Raw genomic sequence first — 19,428 nt, forward strand, 5'->3', positions numbered from 1 at the left:
TCCTGACCTGTCTTCTGGACCAAGATGCATTATGGCACAGCTTTCAAGCAGGAATTCAATTATAATTACTGATACATTTAGTGCCCTGATTCTGGGGTCTTCTGCAACCCAGGATGAGCTCTGTGGGCATACAGGAGCTATAAAGGCAGCAATTATCTACACTGGGCAATATCCCTGATGACACAGGGACAGCAGAACATCCCTTTGTTGCCCTCCTAACAATGAGAAGCCAGATGGCAGAAGAGAGTGCTCTGGTTAGCCTGGGCTGTAGGAGGACTACATAGGGAGCTATTGCAGACAGTACAGTCTGGGAAGTGCAAAGGTATGCAGTCCCCTCTGTCTCTCTACCACCCCCACTAGGCTACAGAAAGCTTGGCTCCACCACATTCCAGAACTGGGGCTCTAATCTCCATACAGATGTTCATGGGAACCCGTGAAGGCCACCTGACTCCTAGATGTCAAAAGTGAATATAACAAGTGTTGTGAACCCAAATTTGCTCCTTTAAATAAGAAACTTTCCCACCATTCTACTGTCTCGAAGTTTTGCGTCATTCACAGATTTCCTTCACTGTGACCATTTTCACTTTTACCTACAGTATTACATTTCTGACTACAATATTAACTTTAAATGTTTCCTGAGATTTTGACTAGATTAATTTAAAACTTATGGTTCTGATAATGACTTCCTAGAAAAAAAAAACAAAAAAACCCCACAGCAATAATGAAGATGTGGTACATAAAAACAGGTCTGATTTTTTCCCCTCTAAATATATAATTATGTGAGTGAAAAATATAAGTTCTAGACATTTAAAATAACTATGTCTGGAACAGGCTTGTTTTAATTTTATGTCTTTGGAAATCTAATTTTATTTCAATTTTATAAAATAATTCTCTCTCGTGGCAGAAAGACAACAGGTCTGAGGAGTGATCCATATTTCGTTTGTGTATCTGCTATCCACAGAATGTATTATTATTCTCTTAAATGAATTGGATGCCATACTGTGCAGTGGTTTGCAAAAACAAAAGGAAAACATTAGTGTAGGTCTAGTGTGTTTTGTGTAAGTCCATTGAAAAGTCTTATAAATACATTTCTATTAATAGTAATAATCAGCTGCAATGCAGAAGGGCTTCACTGAACATATCTAGGGCAACCAGATGCACTAAAGTGGTCCCATGGTGAACAGAGAGACCCCACACCTCAAAGGATAAAGCCTCATGTGCTAAAACTGTGTGCATGCAACAGAGAGAGAGAGAGAGAGAGAGAGAGATGGGGAAATCAAGAAACATTAATGCCACAAAAGGATAAAAAAACAACATCCCACCATATGAGCGTGCCAGTCACATCACCTCGCTGCCTCAGTATGCCCGTCTCCTAAATGGGTATACTTAAGCAGTAAGAGCCTCATGTGCCAGCTCCTCATTACTCCAATAAGGGCCAGCTTAGATAGCTAAGAGCCCTGCAAGGGCAGCCAATGGCACGTTGCCAAACTACTTCTGATTTACATTGGTGTGATGTGGACTATTTCAGACACCTCACTTGACTTGCAGCATTCCATTTGTTTTAGAATAAGTACATACTGGCTTCTATAGATACTAATATTTCTTGACCTTGGATATACTCCTTGGTCAATATTTCCGTTTAGGGACAAGCAGTGATGAGCTGGAACCAGTTCACGCGAACCGGTTGTTAAATTTTGAAGCAGTTTTAGAACCGGTTGTTAACCCGCTTCCCTACAGGGGGTGTTGAGGCTTTGATGGGCTCCAGCCGGGAAGCGATGTAATTCCTCCTCCGGCCGCCGGGAGCGCGGCACTGCAGGAGCCACGTGGGCTGCCGCCTGGCCCTGGGCAGGAGCCCTGTTGCTGCTGCTGCTCCCCTGGCCCTGGGGCTCCCGATGCTGCCTGGTGGGTCCCCGGCTGCTCTGCTGGGCCTGAGCTACATCCTGCTGCTCTCTCCATGAGTACCCACCACCCTGCCCGCAGCCAGCCCCTGTCTCCAGCCACCCCCGCACCCCCTGCCCTGCTCGCACCAGCCCCTGCTGCACCCCCTGCCCTGCCCGCAGCCGCCCCTGTCTCCAGCCAGCCCTGCACCCAGCCCCTGCCCTGCCTGAAGCCAACCCCGCACCCTCCTGTCTCCAGCCAGCTCCGCACCCCCTGTCCTGCCCACAGCTAGCTCTGCACCCCCTGCCTCCAGCTAGCCCTGCCCCGCGCCCCTGTCTGCAGCTGGCCCCACGTCCACTGGTGCCCTGCAATTCCCAGGGCAGTAACCCTGCACACCTGTTTCAATGAGGGGGGCAGGGAGCAGCTGGGACCCACACATGTGCACCAGATAGCAAGTGTGAAAAATCAGGACAGGGGGTGGGGGGTAATAGGAACCAATATAAGAAAAAAGACCCAAAATCGGGACTGTCCCTATAAAATTGGGACAGCTGGTCACCCTAGCACACCCCCAGGGAGTGGCGGGGACATGTGAAACGGAGCTCATTTCTAGTTCAGGCCCATCTTTTTAAAAAAGAACTTTAGGCAGGGTTAACACACATCCGTATCTTCCCAAACAGGTCAGGCTTTTTGGTTCTTAAATCACTGTCCGGGAGGAATTTTTAAAATTTAAGAATTCCTCCTGGGAAAATACGGACGTACGGTAACCCTGTTGGTACAAAAAATACATACTGGGACACATCCCTTAAATCAGAACTTTTTATAGGGAACCGGTTGTTAAGATTTTGGCAGCTCATCACTGGGGACAAGTTTATATATATTCAGCGATTCAGTAATCATTCAAACAGGTAGACTAGAATCTCCATCTTACTGTATAAACTGCTAGAAAGATTTCCTTATAAATGAACATTATAAAAGATAAATTAACTTACAAGGTGAGGAAAAATAATTCTGAATCACAAGATAGGGCAATTGTTTTCAGCAGCAGCCATTCAAGATTGAATATATGATCTGATTGGCTTGCATTTCTCCAGCACTCAATATTAATGACTTCTGAGGAGGTAAATTAAAAGTTACTAACTTATTAGATATATGTTACAACTACTTATGCTAAACGACCCCTTCCATCTTCTATTTAGCTGTGACACTCTGTGTACGTTTCCTAGATCTGAAGAATGGCTCTGTGTAAGCTTGAATGCTTGTTTCTCTCACCAACAGGAGGTGGTCCAATAAAAGATATTACCTCATCCATCTTGTCTCTCTAATATCCTGGGACTGACACAGCTACAATACTGCGCAAAAGATGTTACATGACTTTTTCCAAACAACAATATGCCAGGATTACCTTCTTAGATAACACATCTAATTCATAAGCATGTATTGAGGCTTAATTAATTTGTTTGTAAATTGCTGTGAGAGTCCAATTTAACAAACTCTATTAATGCAAAGTATTATGATTTCAAGTTTCCTTAAATTTCTACATCTAAATTTTCAAAAAGGCTCTACTGTTTGAAACAAAAATAATTTTGCTTTCATCAGCCCATCACATCGCTGGTCAAATCACTGTCAGTGCAAATCAACGGGAAATGCCTTTAGCACATTGTAATTTATGCTAGACCTGCCACAACAGAATTTGGATTGAAATGGGATAAGAAAAGGCAAGAAAGAACCAAAGCTCCTGCACCCAGTGACATAATCAGAAAGACAGAGGAAAACCTTGCTTGTAATGTATTTATCCAAAAAAGTTCAAGTCAGATTCAGGGTTTTATTTAAAGGGGTATTGTCAACTAGATGGAGCTCTCCCAATCCAAAATATAATGAGCCAGATCTTCATATGATGGCAATGAGCAGAGCTCTATCAGGCCTCACTGGAGCTCCACAGGGTGATTCTACTAGCACCTGACGAGTCTGCCAACTTGAGGTTGAGCCTATGCCCCCTGATGGGCCAGCCAATGCAAGTGAAACGTGCCACTAGACCCAAGGGTCTTTGTGTGGATGGGACTCAAGTTGGGGCTTGACTCAACTCAAGTTAATTCTGTAGCGAACGCAAGCTCCACTTCAGCGGAGCGATATCAATTTGCACCAACTGAGGATGTGGCCCAACAATAAAAAAAAATATTTTCTTGCAATCATGAAAAACAAATTCATAGAAAACAGATTTCTTTTTATTTAAACAAATCCCCTAAGAAGTTGTGAATGGAAACACCAGCAACATTGAGTTTACCCATGAGAACCAGAAAGTGAAATTAAATATAAACAGTGTTGAAACGACTTACTATATTGTTTACTCTTGCTATTGAATGCAGTGGAAGCAGTAAACAATGAGCCTAAACCATGGCAAATAAATCAGGTGTTTCAAATTCTGCCAGCTTGACTAGTAGATGTGCGATTAGCAGCACAGATAAGGAAATATACAGCACCTTTCGGACTATGCTGATTTACACCTGCTGGGCATCCGTCCCAGGATTTATCCTGACAATGTCCAGACATTGCAGATTTCAAACAAACCTTGTGAATAAATAATAATAATAATAATAATAAATCATTTAACACTATTTCTGTAGATGCCCCAATCATGGATCAGAGCCCCACCGTGTTTAGTGCAGACCACACAACAAAAAGACAGTTCCTGTCCCAAAGAGCTTACCAACAATGTATAGCTTTGAATGATGTATCCAAAGATTTGATGGCAATGGTAAATATTCCTAAAACATAAACTATGACTAAGACCACAAGAAATAAGTCCCCAAAGGACTGGATGACTCAGGGAGTTGGTAATGAACTGTCAATCACAGCACAGACTGGCCATGCCCTCTTTTGGGTGGCTTATATGAAACCAAGTTATGTTCTCAGTTCAATTAAAGTGTCCAAATCACAAAAACCTAGCATCATAATTGATGAACTGGCTTAACAGAGAGGTTAAAAAATCAATACCTTTGGGGAAAGAACTGCCCTCTTATGCTTTGGGAAGGGCTACCCCCAAGGCCAGGCCGGAGACACCACTAAATCTGTTTAATTAAGTGGACTGAGTCAGAGCACGGAGCAGAACCAATGCGGTCATGACTCCAATACGCTGCTGCAGAAAATGCACCACAGTGTGTCATTTACACAGCCCTTGAGGTGGAAATGGGTGACAGGGGCAACTTAAACTACTGTTTCCCAGGCTGTCATTGTGTTTTGAGGAAATAGACAGCTTTACTCTCTGGTTCTATTAATCTGGCTCCTTTTACAAGCGCTAAATTCACTGTTTGAAAGTGGGGAAAAATGAAATCCTGTATAGGTCAATTATTGGTGTGAGCTGCAGAAATTGCCACTTAAAAAAAAAAGCAACAGTGTTTAGTATTTCCTGAAAATCTAATACAATTAGAGCAGATAAAAATATCTCCCAAGTTTCAGGAGCAACGGATAAGTACTATAGTCCATGTCAAAAAAATTCAGCTTAAAATAAAAGTCCTTATTTACATCAAAGACATCCCGCCACTAGGAGGTCAAGTCTCTGTCCAGACAGATCATCCTTTCCTGACCTTTAATATGGTATTTTAGTGTAATCTCCCTGAAAATTAGCTAGGAAAACTGTGGGAACAAAGTTGCATGGGAAGTCTTTGATACAGCTAGCGAAAGACTGCTGTTTTGTGGCTAGACAGAGAAACTGATCCATATAAACCCCCTTCACGTATTCTGAAGTAATGATAAATGAAGACGGAGGGCCAGATTCTTGAAGGGAGAGAGGGTGGGCAAGAACAGTGCTGCTTCCTGATCCTGGGGCTATGGTAACAGTGTGTCCCTGGTGTAACTCAGAGCAGCCTAAGGGCTGCTCTAAATTACACTGGTTACCCCCAATGGATCAGGGATTCCTGGAAGCTCAGTGCACTCTAGCTGTGGCCTCTCCCTGTCCCAACACGCCTCCTACATTCAGGGAGCTGAAGGGGAATTGGCACAGAAGTTAGTTATGCCTGCTCTACACCCCTGTAGGAGAAGCTGCAGCTGATTTCCATTCTCTGGGCCATTTCTGCAGTGCAAAGGTAGTGGAGAAAGGATATGGTCCAGAGAACTAAATTGTTCCTTTACGCATGAGTCCTCTGACTTGCGCTATATCCAAGAACCACTCTACCCATGTAGAGCCCTATGTAGAGTGTGCACCTACTCAACGGGAACTTCATGGAGCATTGTGCCATATTCCTGTATGACAACACCAGTAACCCAGCCATTGTGCCCCCAACCTTGAAGGCACAGTGTGCATTTTTCCCTCCTGCCCACTGAGGGCAGATCACTACCACAACCCTAAGTCTCAATTACTTTTGTTATAAGCACCGTGAAAGCAGTAGAAGAATCAGAGTGCCTTATCCTGGACTGTTGAAATCAATGGGAGCAGGGTCGAGCACACAGAGATGGAAAAGGCCAGTTTCATCCCCCTCAGCCCTGCAGTCCACTGTCTAATGATCTGCCCAGTGCAATTTTAAATGTCTCCAGGGATGCGGCTTCTATTCAATGTCAGGAAGATTTCCCTGAAAAATGAGACTCTCTTTCCTCCTCTTTCATGCTATTATAGCATGGGGTGAATTCAGAGGGGCGGTGAACATTTCAGGCACAGTTCAAATTGTTCACTTTGCTCTGGTATAACGGAGAAATAATTATAGTATCTACTACTGACTCGTGGATGGACTAATAATACTATTGGGAATGACTCAAATCCTCAGTTCCTTGCTCAGTTTCTAATCATCCAACCAGACCAAATTCTGCCCTTTTGCACCTGTATAAGCCAAAAGCAACTTCACACAATCAACAGTTACTTTCAGTGTATACCAGCATAAGTGAGAGCAGAATTTGGCCCATCGATTTCACTGGCAGTTTGACTGAGCAAGTACCATGGGATTTGTCTCAGTATATTTAACTGAACATAAAACGCAAGCTTTACTAGTAACAGGTGTTGTTAGAGTCATTTCAATAATGCTAAATATGGGGTGCAACTGAATGACTGAGAAGAACGAGGGTATGACTCTCCCTGCGTGCCTCTTTGGTGGCCAGACTGCACTGAGAAGCTTTAATTTTGTGGCTTCATTGATACTGTGAACTAAGTCCTGCCCTCAGACATGCACACACAACTCCCACTGAATTAATACATCTCCTGTTTATCTCTCACTGCTACAACCAACCCTTTTATTCACAGACTCCTCTGACAGCTCAGTGATTGTAACATGATTCATCCTTTCCTCCTTGTTCTCTTCCCTTGACTAGACACCAGCAAACACAACAGAACTTGAGACAAGAGAAAGAGGCCCCTCATAATGAAAGATTCAATCACATCTTACCAAAAACAAAGAAGGGCACTGGCTAATGCATGAAGCTGGCTCTTCTCTGCCCTAATTGAGGTACGTAAATAAAAGGGAGAGAAAGGCATACATTCAGCTCTGGCATAAGCAGGTGCAACTCCTCTGAGCTCAGTGATGTCACGCTTGCTTAGGGCTAAATTTGGTCCAAGGATAGGGTCCTGATCCAAAACCCACTGAAGTCAAAGGCAGCCTTTTCATTGATTTAAACTGGCTGTGGGATACAGCCAAAATGACCAATCGTGAGAGAACTCCTATTAGTCAGACACCAATATAAAATCCTCTCTCTCTCCAGGTTTCTCTTCCAGAGGCATTTACATTGCATTTCTTGCGTAGTATCTCCCAACAGAGAAAGTAACATCTACATAAATGACAAGGGATTACAAATGAGTAATCCATTCACAACCTTCCCTACTTTCGGTGCCTGGTGTATTGAACAACAGCGAAAACTTTCTATGGTGGTTTGACTTTATAGGGAAAAAGGGGGCTGGCATAGCTGGGGAATGTGTCCTACTCTGTAAGCCCACACGTGACAAATATAGAGGATTACTAAGAATGACACTAGACGACATGACTGGCAGGTACAACACTTGGATTCTCTTCTACTCTGCACTGATTGTCTGTGTGACCTCAGATGAATCACTTAAACTCCCTGTTCTTCAGACAGTGCAGACACAGTCCCTGTCCCAACCAGCTTACAAACAAGTATACACAATCTGTATATACATAATGGGCAGCAAAGGGGGAGGATTAAAGACAGAGTGATGTCATCAGAGTGCTGGACGAAGCTGAAGAGTGTGTGTGTGTGAACCTTGGACTGTTAGGTTGAGTGACCCTAGTCGAACAGTAAAAAGGAACAAGGATCCGTTGCTTTGCTGTAGACCTGCTAAGAGAAGTTTACATTGAACTATATATACCTCAACGAAACCTTGGCATATAGCTTAGCAAGATGCAAGTAATAAAATAGTAGACCCACATTTATTTTTTCATGTTGTTTGTAGAGTGTGACCAAATTTTGCCTGCAGAATTCAGGGGAATCACATCCATAATTCAGAAAAGTGATGGGCAGGACTGGAGACAGCCTGGTACTGGAAAGCACCGCATGCTCTGCCAAAACACACGCATAAGGTTGATGGGGGCAACGCTGGTATCGGGGAGGTCATAGAGGAAGAAGTTAGGAAAGTAGGAGTTTCCATCTTTTCGAATAAAGGTCATGGGCCAAATTCTGCCCTGTCACATCCATGTTCCTGAGTTGACTTTAATTCTGCAGGCAAAATTTGGTCACACTCTACAAACAACATGAAAAAATAAATGTGGGTCTACTATTTTATTACTTGCATCTTGCTAAGCTATATGCCAAGGTTTCGTTGAGGTATATATAGTTCAATGTAAACTTCTCTTAGCAGGTCTACAGCAAAGCAACGGATCCTTGTTCCTTTTTACTGTTCGACTAGGGTCACTCAACCTAACAGTCCATTGCCACTCCACAGGCAATGGCACATAACAGACAACTGAATGACTGAGTACTGTAGGTCATCCAAAAAATTAGATCAAAGAGTCCCTGTAGTCTATTGAAATGCAATTGCTTCCAAATCACATTGTGGTGTTCCAGGCTTGAAAGAATGGGTCACTGCAGTTTTATTGTAGGGAAGCTACTGCTAATGAAAGGAACAATGGAAAGATTAGTGCTACCAACCATATAGAAGAAACACCACTTTCAGTTTAATTGCAGTGAACAAAGCAAATAGGAAAGAAGGGCAACCAAGTGACAAAAGTAGTTGGTGCAAAAAGGATATAGAGGCTATTCACAAGGTACCCTTGATCACAGCACAGCGTCCAGACTTAACGTATGATTACTGAATTTGGATCGCAATCAAAGATTTTGGTATTTTCATGACGGACAGATGATATATTTCTAAGCAAAGCAGCCCAGTAAACGCAGGAACTGAGAAGTTTGTTGATGATGTTTACTATTCATTGGTTGTGTAGAAGTTATTATATGGTTGGAAAAAAAGCCTGGTTGCAATTTTTATAACATGTTAGGAGTGGGTAATGAGTGAAGTTGTCAGTTTAAAATATCTATTATTAGGGCAAATCTAGTGAACCTTGTAATTCAGAAAAGTGATGGGCAGGACTGGAGACAGCCTGGTACTGGAAAGCACCGCATGCTCTGCCAAAATAAATCAATTCAATCACAATATTCTCTCCCTTCTGGTCAAATTCTGGGTCTCTCCTAAGTAAAGACTGCAAGTCATGACACTTTGTACAGCAAGACAGTGGTATAAGACCAAAGGTCTATTTCAGACTAAGTTAAGATTGCTAAACTCAGTTTCCCTGTGACCTAAGGCAGACTTGAACCCTGGTTCTCCAGACAAGAATCAAACACATTGAAGCATTATTCCACATTGTTCTAATAATGCATTTGTTAAATACAAAGCTTACCCAAACAACCATGATCATCCAAAATGTAATAATTGTTAGTAGATATGGGATCTAACCTCAGAGGAACCACAAACATGATGGGAAGTGAAAATGGTATACAAACAAATATGAAGAAAGTTGGTGATCATAGAAATGAAGCCACTCTAATAGAAAAAAACCCAACACCTTAGTCATTGTTGATATCATCAGCACTACAAACAAAACAAAAAACAAAGAAAACTTCATTCCAACTCCTGGCACCTGCTGCAAAAGCCTCTGTCTCAACTGCTTGGATGACATAAATGATGCTAACTCCTTTTAGTAGCTGTTACTAACTAATAAAAAGCAACATCGCATTCAAAGTATAATCCAGCCCATTTCAAGCAGCACTCAACACCATCCTATAGCTCTTCCTTATGGACCAACCATTTCCAGGGAGCTGAATGTGATCCAATGTGGAAAAGTATTTATTTCAAATGAAACTGGATTTATTTTCAAAGTAAATGAATGTTTTCAATGCGCCTTTCTTCTGTCTTGTTATACAGTAGTGATGGCCATATATCCAAGTATCCTTGCAAAGAAGGAACTGGAGATTCACTCAACACCTCATCTGCACTTCAGATCTTAACTGACCTCATAAGCCATGTATCCCCTCATATACTCTAATGCCATGAATGTTATTGTTCAATCCAAATATTTACCATGGTACACACCAGCCATTTTTTCTAGGAGGATTGCATGGAAAGCAAGACCTTTATCCTAGGACATAACAAGAGCTATTTAACTCTGTGGATGTTCTTTTGCATTGTACTAATGAGTCAATGAAGACTTCCTTAGAGATAAAACAATGTAGAATGTAGTCTAAAAAAAAGTTTTAGTAAAATTTTTTTCATCATTTTGGAAAACACAGTGGTAAACAGCAAATACTGCAAGCAAAATACTTACACTCAGGACAGGGTTCACCAATTAAGACTGTTTAATCAATGAAGGCTTGAAACTTCCAAAAGAAATATAAGGGAGCTAAGCACCTAACTCCTGTTGGATTTCAATGAGAGCTTGGTGCCAGATTTCTCCCTCAGGCACCTGACAATCCTAGACATAATGTTTATTTTTTCTCATAATTTTATGATCTTGCAAATTTTATTGCATAAGTAGTCCGAACACAGAAGCAAGAATACGGTCTACTCACAAATGCAAGAAGGGCATTTACCTTATCAGAGCAATCAGACACTGCATATAGCTATCACGAATTCTCTGAGAATGAATGAAAATTCTCATGAATTTATTACACACATCTGCCATCAAACTGTGTTTTTCTTAAAAATTACCCCCGAAAAAGTTACCCCCGAAAAAACACAGTAGTGTGACAAAGACAAAGTTTATCATCTATCATTAAAGAGCTCTTGTTAAACGTGATGATGCTAGGTCAGCTAATGATGTTAGGAAAATCTGCAAAATGGTCCATGGCATGAAAAATATCCTGTGTGTTTCAGGAATCTGATAACTTAATCAAAATAGGTATTTTCTGCATATGAAAATCTAATGCTATATTTGCTTTAACGAAACACTTACCAAGCCTACACATGTAGATATTGCTACTGAGGAGGTGTTATCGTTCCTTATAAATCCCTGATAGAAACACCGCTCAACTTCACGTTCCTGAGAATCTGTGACTCCATCTTTCCCAAGTACCTGGACAATAAAGTTGTTGCTAAATATGGTGGAAGGTTTAAGTTCTAAGTGCAGTTCCTGTCCAAATGCTGAAAATTTGTAGTGCAAGGAACTTTTTGAACTTTGAGTTGATCTCTTTTTCCTAATGCTGTGCAAAACATCGTGTGATATGTATGATCCACTGGAATCCACTTCGACAGGTGTCACAAATACGTAATCTGTAATGGCAAAATGTTGACCATCAGCCTTTGTACTCAATGAATAAAGTGTGTCATTTTTTAACATAGCACTCATTTATGCAGCAGATTTTCACTGTGGCATGAAGTTTCCTCGTTTATGGCATGGCACCAAAAATCCAAGGGCTACATGTATCTAACGCATGCATAAATTCATCTAAAGCAACTCCAAGCTGTTCCATGTAAATCACACGGACTCTAATACAGTGTTTGTTTCCTTTCTGCCCCACTGAGAGGGACAGACTATCATAGCTGTGAACTTTCCCACAGTCATTCTTGTGAAGACATTTGTCATCACTAACCAGTCTATAGATTTCCCCCCTCCCCCTATATTAATTGCTGTCACATGGGAAGAGTGGGGTTTTGTCTGTAGTTGTTGTTTTTTTCCAAGAGAGTGTAGCAAATATTATAACCTTGGTACTGGTTTAACAGATGTTGTAGAATTGTTCCATTTATTCAACTGGATTAAAGGATTAATCTGTTAATTCCTTAACACAGTCAGACCTCATCTTTTTGTAATGTCTTGATTAGACTAGTTTTCAAATCATAACTGACCTTCAGCAGAAAGAGATTACATACTACCTCATAATCTTTATTCAGCCATTGCTAGCTGAATGTCAGTGTCTTTGTTTGTCAGTTGTTTTGGCTAAATTATGTGAAAGAAATTCTGTGCATATTTGGGAGAGGAAAAATACGATCAACTCAAAATATCTGGAGAAGAGAAGAATATAGGGCCTGATTCAGTTACGTGTTTAAGCATGTGCCTAACTTTAAACACGTGAGTAGTTCCATTAATCTACTCACAGGGTGATGACTACTTACATCCTTGAAGTTAGGTACATATTTAAGTTCTTTGCTGAATCAGGACCGCAGGTACTCCTGCAAATGACAGCAAGGCTTATATTAAAACCCATATATTAAGTAGCCTACTTCCTAACACTGCTTAACTTTTGATGTGTATCTTGGTCAGAATGCCAAAAGATATCCATATCTTTGATAATCAAATGGGTTTTTTTTCTTAAATTGAAATGCATCTTTATAAGGAATACAATTATGTTCTTATATAGTAGCCAATGTTGCATACTATTAATCTCCTTGCTTTGAACAGATTTTATTGGGTGCATATTACACTGAAAATTTAGCCAGAGATAGGTTTCTGTTTGCTGTAGACAGTGGAAGCAATACATCAAGGGCTTTCACTTTCCTTAAGTGGTGTTAATCAATGGCAGAAGCTCAGGACACTAAGCAGGCTGGTGGCCAAAAATGCAAGCAGCTGCTGGAAGAAGGGAATCCCCCAGCAAACAGACATATACTGCAGCAGTATTTTCCCTTCCTGAAACCTGTGTGTACTGCACTGTACTTATCACTCTCAGCAAGTGCAAATATATAGAAAGAGAGATTGCAAGCTTCCAAAAGGCAACAACATCAGAAAACCACCACCACCAAAATAATCCTGTTATACAAGTTTTCTTCTTCTTCCTGGATTGTTACAGTCCCTTAGCCTGGGTTGCATGGCTTATTTCCCCCTGGTTTTCTATTATTATTTTTCCCATAAGTGAGTGGAAATTTAGTTTATTTTCCTGGCATTTAAGAAACAGTCTCTTTTGTTATTGTTAATTTTTCAGCTGGTGCCCTATTGATTGTGCCCGCGCGCCAGAGACACGGCATCTGCATGTAGGCGGCATGCCTGGGTTGAAAAGAGGGACCAACATTTGGGGCTCGGGTTGGATGTTCCGTGTCACAACGACGCGTGCATGCACTTTAAAACAGAGAGACGGATACAAACCATGATCCAGTCCACTGATGCCGCCGCCGCCGCCGCCGCCGCCGCGGTCGCTGGTTAAAGCGGCTGCGAAAGACACGCAACAGAGCCCGCACAACTGAAGGGTCTGCAAGAGAGAGAGAGAGAAAGAGACAAGCGGGTATTGGGCGAGAGTCCCTGGACAAGGGAAGGCCGAGAGAAACGGCGCCGCGACCTGGCATGTAGGTCCTCCCGGCGACTGCAAGAGAAAGTGCTCTCGACCTGCCTTTGCAACGCCGCCCAGCCACAGGGTGGCCGGGAACTGCACGGAGCGGCTGCTGAGCACCGCCGCAGGTACGGTCCACACGCAGAGCAGGAGCCAGTCCATGATCTTCCGGGCACCTCGCATGTTACCTGCGCCCACAGATGCCCAGCAGGAGCGGCCGGGTCTCCCGCATGGTCACCTGGGCGCGTCGGCTACCGCGGAGCCACTGCCTCTCCCGGGGCAGCGGCTCCCATGGAGGGGCTCGCAGGTAGCCACGGCCGGCGCGCAGGCTTTAAATTGCGGCCGACAAATGACAGCCCCGGCTCCCGCTCCCCGGCTCCGCTCTCAGCCCCCGGGACGGGTGGACGCGGGAGGGGGAGCGCGGGCGCGGACCAATCCGGAGGCTGCAGAGGCCGAGCGAGCTGCCCCCGCCCCGGCTGCGGGAGCCGCGTGTGCTCCGGGCTCAGGGCGCTGGGGAGGGGGCGTGAGAGTTCCGCGCCGGGTGCCCCGGACACCTGGGTTCCGCTGGAGTCTGGCACTGACCTGCTGGGTGACCCTTTCGGCAAGTCACTCAGGCACTGGACACATTTAGCTCTGGATAAGCAGGAACCGCCCCTTCCCCCCCTCCCCCATTAATTTTCAGTGGGGTGGGCTAGCCTGGATCCTCACCCGCGCCATGCCAGCTTACCCCGCTGTGCTCCCACCCTGAGAGCCTCGGGCAGAGGAGACTGCCCAGGTGCCAGGCCCCATGATCCTTACACCCAGTGCAAATCCCAGACTGTCCTTTGGTTCTGTGTTTGTACAGTCCCTAGCACAATGTGGGTCCCTGACTCGGGCTCCCAGGGGCTAGGGTAATACAAATCATAACTAACCATAAGGCAGAGAAGGTTGTAACTGGGCTATTCGTTATCAGCATTAGCACCCATATTCGTAATTATTTCCAAATGTGAAAAAAGGCCTGGGGGGGGGGGGGGATCATTGAGCTGGGATTGTGCACAAGCCTGCCCTTAACCTGACTGGTTAGGAGAAAGAGTTCAGTAATAACAATCCAGCTTTCTGCCTCTCATTCATTTGGAGAGCGAATCCCTTATTTCTCATTCATTTGTAAGGCAGGAGAATATGTTAATTGATTATATGGGGGAAGGGGCGAGAAATATAGCCATAAAAGCTTTTGTAGTGGTAAACACCCATTTTTTTCATGCTTTGTGTGTATAAAAAGATCTTCTATACTTTCCACAGTATGCATCCGATGAAGTGAGCTGTAGCTCACGAAAGCTTATGCTCAAATAAATTGGTTCATCTCTAAGGTGCCACAAGTACTCCTTTTCTTTTTGCGAATACAGACTAACACGATTGTTACTCTGAAACAGTAATATTGAAAGTGAGGACTGTAATGTTGAATGCTGATTTCCATAAAGACGCTGACTTGTGATACAAAACTCGTTTATGATGTGTTTGGCTGCACTTTGAGAAGCATCTCTCATCTCATGATCTACCTTTTGTTCTGGACGTTTTCCCAGCATGTATCTCAGTGGGACGTCCAAAATCTCACTCAAGCCCTGTTCAAAGATCACATTGTGAGAATAAACAGTTGGTAGTTTGTGCCAATCCTAGAGGAAGAGCTGCTCAGGCTGGCACGCAGGCTAGGGAGCACCATGGAGTCCGAGGTGAGTGTTGGCCGTACCACCAATACATAGTGAGGAGAAAACTCACATCTGAGAAGACATGCCTTTTATCTACCTCTTCACCAGAGCTTCCTTTGTAATTGGTTGGGAGGTTGGACACACAGACCAAGGGGATATCCCCAACTGTTTCCTGTCTGTGAACATTACATAACTCCCCAGCCAGGGAATGTAATTTCCCCTTCACCTCTCTATATTTCCCTATATAGTGGTTTGCATTGTCACCTTGCTAAATATATTACCACACAGTCTTTTCTTCTGTCTGAACCTTCAAGATCTTTCTGTAATTCCCGCTGGGAACATTCAAAAGAATTCTCTGGATGCAAGTTTTCCTTGGCCCCAGTTCAGAAAATCACTTAAAAAACATTCTTAAGTGCCTCACTTAAGAGGGCCTATGGAAGAAGATATACATTTGACCAGTTATATACAACTATCCCTTTAACTACTGTGTCTTCTGGCTGTACAAGCGTGTTTGGTTGTTTTCAGTAGGTTGTGTTGCTGTGAATTTCATTCATTTTATTTAAAGAGTTAAAAAATACAATTTTTGCAGGAGGCAGGGGAATTGATAAAAACCTATAACTGCTAGCGCTAGGTGCAAGATCTTTGCCCCACTGAAGTTTTGCCATTTATGTAAATTGCGACAGGATTTCACCTGGGGGATTTAGCACATTCGGTTTATAATAGTAATAAAAGAAGAGAACTGATTCAATCCTTGTGTGACTGTATGTAAAATTTCCCCAAATATTAGTAGGAATTAGGGCAAACAGAGTTACCATATAATAAGGTAGAGAAGAAAAACTTCACGTTGTGACTCAAGGTAGCCAAATGATGCACTTTGCTAAACCTACCCCTGTCTGGGGTAATGAAATTAAGGACACATACCAGTTTCATTTTGTAAAGGGACTGCCCAATGCACAGGAATCACACACTACTACAGGTTGGGAACACGCTGCTTTACTGAACTACAAACATCCAACTAAACAAACAGGAAGTTCAAATAAGGGAAGGGTGGAGCATGTCTCCAACATGTAATACACTTAGTAACTCAGTTAACCCCTTGATATTCATTTCACTACACTTTTGCAGTGACTATTCAGTAATTTCCAACTCGTATCGTCAGCCCATATTCTCCCCATATCTGAACTGTATGCGGTGTATGATGATATAATCAGTTATTGAACTTGTTATTCTGTTTAAGCAGCTGGTGTGCTGTTACCACTACTTTTCATGCTGACCGGTTTTATCTCATTACTACCTGGGTTTCCCCCTGAATGTTGTCTTCACCTGTTGTCTCATCTCTCATTTAGATTGTAAATGCTTTTGGGGCTGGAATTATCTTTTGTTGCCTGTGTGTACAGTGACCTCTAAGCACACACACACACACACACAATAATATAAAATATAGTAAACTTCACCATGAAAAGTCATTAAAAAAATAAAAAACTTTTAATTCTGAAAATGTCAAAACAGGTTATTTTGACATTCAAAAAGAACATTTTTTCTAAATGCAGTTTCATCAGAATCAGCGCAATTTAGTGAAAAATTTTGGTTTTGTCAAAATGGAATTTTCCCACAGAAAACTGTTGTGATCAAAATGTTCCAAGTAGCTCTTCTGTCTACTCTTGCACACCCACACCCAATACTTTGGGTAGCCAATGCAGAGATGTAAGGGGATTCTTACTCCTAAATATTTCCTTGTGTACAAAGACAGTTCAAGTCACAGTCTAGAGTCAATTGGATTGGTTGGTTGGTTCATTTTAAATTATTGGTTCTTTTTTCCTCATTTTTGACTATTCCTTTTTCTTGACTTTTTGCTTATTTAACGCTTCCCCTAAGAATCCATGAGTGCTAGCAGTCGGGTAATGATAAGGGACTGTAAACACATTCAGAACTCACATTAACAGCAACAGGACTGACAAGCATGCAGAACAAATATGTCCTGACTATAAGTGCCATTGTGTTTGCTTTGGCTTCTTTGTTTGAGCAAATTCTTTATCATATAACACATTTGTTGCCACTGAGTGGAGCTGAGTGATAATTCATAGCACTCCATTATTTTACAGTCTTAGCCTCTTCCTCTTTCAGCAGTTTATCTGGGAGTTTGATTTTTTTTTTCATATGTGTATTTGTTGTTCAGAATCTGTTTGGATTACTTGTACCATTAATTTTTGTTCTTCTCGTTTGTGATTAGTTTGATGTGATGAAATTTGAAAATGAGGCAATGATGGCTACTTATGATTGGACACATAAGTCACATAGTATTGTTTCTGTTTCCTTAATGGAGGCGTGTAACTATTAGAATCAGAGCAAAGACTGGCATTTGCTAATTCAGCATTTGTTTTCTGCAAATTTTACTTACAATCAGCTGTTTTCATGATAATTTCCTACTAGGAAACACATCGGCTGAAATATTCCTGGTAGTCAAACACAACCAGGGCATGAGCAATGCTAAAGCAAGTGGGCTTTGTATTCAAAAGGGCAATATACCGGGAGAACTTTTTGAGGTATTCTCCCAGCTGTTTCTCTAAGAGCTCTTTGAGCTTGATTCTGCAGGGAGAGAGGTTCTTTCATGAAGTGCTGAGCACTCTTAGGCTCCAGCCACTTGCAGATTCAAGCCCTTTGCACAGATCAGTGTGTTAGTCTAGACTCTCCTAGACATCCTGGAAAGTGAAGTCTTTGAAAATTATTCTCTTTATAATCAATTCATAGATTAATAGATTTTAAGGCCAGAAGGTGATTCTGATAATCTGGTCTGACCTCCTGCATAACACAGAACAGAGAATTTCACCCAGAAGTGCAGGGAGGAGAACTTATCCTGGGAACTTTTATGCAGGGGAAAGTGTGTGATATAGAGTGTAAAAACCCCACATTGGCCAGGGAAGGGTTAATGAGATGCCCTGGGCTCAATCAGCCCCATCCTGCTTTGTCTGCAAGAGTTGTCAGGCTTGGAGGGGGGCATTAAAAGAAGACAGCCAGCTCAGTTGAGAGGAGGCTGTGAGGGAGAGCAAATTTCTTGTGCTAGCTCACTGAAGGAAGGTCTGGCTGGGGCCAGGACCCAACCAAAGACTGCTAGATCAGTGGTTCTCAACCTTTTTCTTTTTTCCTGCATATCAAAGCCAGAGCCAGCATTAGGGGGTAGCAAGCAGAGCAATTGGTCTGGGCCCCATGCCACAGGGGCCCCGTGAAGCTAAGCTGCTCAGGTTTCGGCTTCAGCACCCGGGCTTGGGGCTCCGGGCTACAGCCCCATGTGGTTGGGCTTTGGCTTTCTGCCGTGGGCCCCAGCAAGTCTAATGCCAGCCCTGCTCGGCAGACTCCATGAAACCTAGTCATGGCCCCCCCCCAGGGGGCTCCGGACCCTTGGTTGAGATTCACTGTGCTAGATGTCAGAGCCTCCCTGAGGGAAGGTGGGATTATTATGTTTACTTTGTTACCTAAGCCTATTGTGTTCCTTTTTTGACCTGGGGTATTTTTTCTACCTGGGACCTGCCGCTGATCTGAATGAGATTACTGCAGTCAGTGCTCTTCCTCCCACCGCCCACAGCCAGGGATGACCACCCTCAATAACCCTCTGCTGGGCTGCCTCCAGATTCCTTGTAGTGATGTGTCACAAGCACGGAAGAGACACAGTCACAGTCATACACACTACAGCTAATCACAATCCTTTGCCCTTCTGTCGCACCCTTCATCCAAGAATCTCAAGGCAATTTGTAAACTTTATGTAGTTTATTCACACAAAACTGCTGCAAGGCAGGTAAATATTATTCGACTCCAGCAACAAATGAGTAAGCTGAGGCGCACAGAGGTGAAAGGAAAGCTCTACAGTGATATAACGCTAGTGCCAGGAATACAGTCAGTGTTACCTAAGGCCATTTCATACCACACTTTAAAGGCAGGAGACCAGATGCTCAGTGGATATAAATCAGTGTAGCTCCATTGTTGTGCTGATTTATACCCGCTGGGGATCTGGCCTAGGGCATCTTCTACTGGGGAATGTCCCCAGAATAAGGAAGTTCCCCCACCAGCAGAGAGAGAGAAAGATACTGGCCTATCTCTCAGCCCCAGACGTAAAGGGCAGACACTAGATATGAAGGGGGGCGTGGCTGGAGCATGCTGCATTTTGGCTGCCATGGCCTTTAGTGGGTACGTCTAC

At 43.1% G+C, this 19,428-nt stretch overlaps 1 protein-coding gene across 3 annotated transcripts in view; it reads right to left on the reverse strand.

Annotated features, from left to right (window-relative positions):
- Positions 1–13,987, reverse strand: part of ADAMTS18 (ADAM metallopeptidase with thrombospondin type 1 motif 18) — a 97,850-nt gene extending 83,863 nt beyond the window's left edge. The window contains exons 1-3 of one of the 3 annotated variants that reach the window (XM_075118429.1): positions 13,618–13,987; positions 13,377–13,479; positions 11,256–11,572 (exon numbers count right to left, since the gene is read on the reverse strand). In XM_075118429.1, the coding sequence (XP_074974530.1) occupies positions 11,256–11,572; positions 13,377–13,479; positions 13,618–13,740 (543 nt within the window). In that variant the 5' untranslated portion in view covers positions 13,741–13,987. Of the gene's footprint in view, positions 1–11,255; positions 11,573–13,376 lie in introns of all 3 variants that reach the window. The other 2 variants (XM_048816532.2, XM_075118428.1) reach the window with 2 other exon arrangements.
- Between the last annotated feature and the right edge of the window lie 5,441 nt (positions 13,988–19,428).

This window comes from Caretta caretta, chromosome 12 (genome assembly GCF_965140235.1).
Source record: "Caretta caretta isolate rCarCar2 chromosome 12, rCarCar1.hap1, whole genome shotgun sequence".
NCBI lineage: Eukaryota > Metazoa > Chordata > Testudines > Cheloniidae > Caretta > Caretta caretta.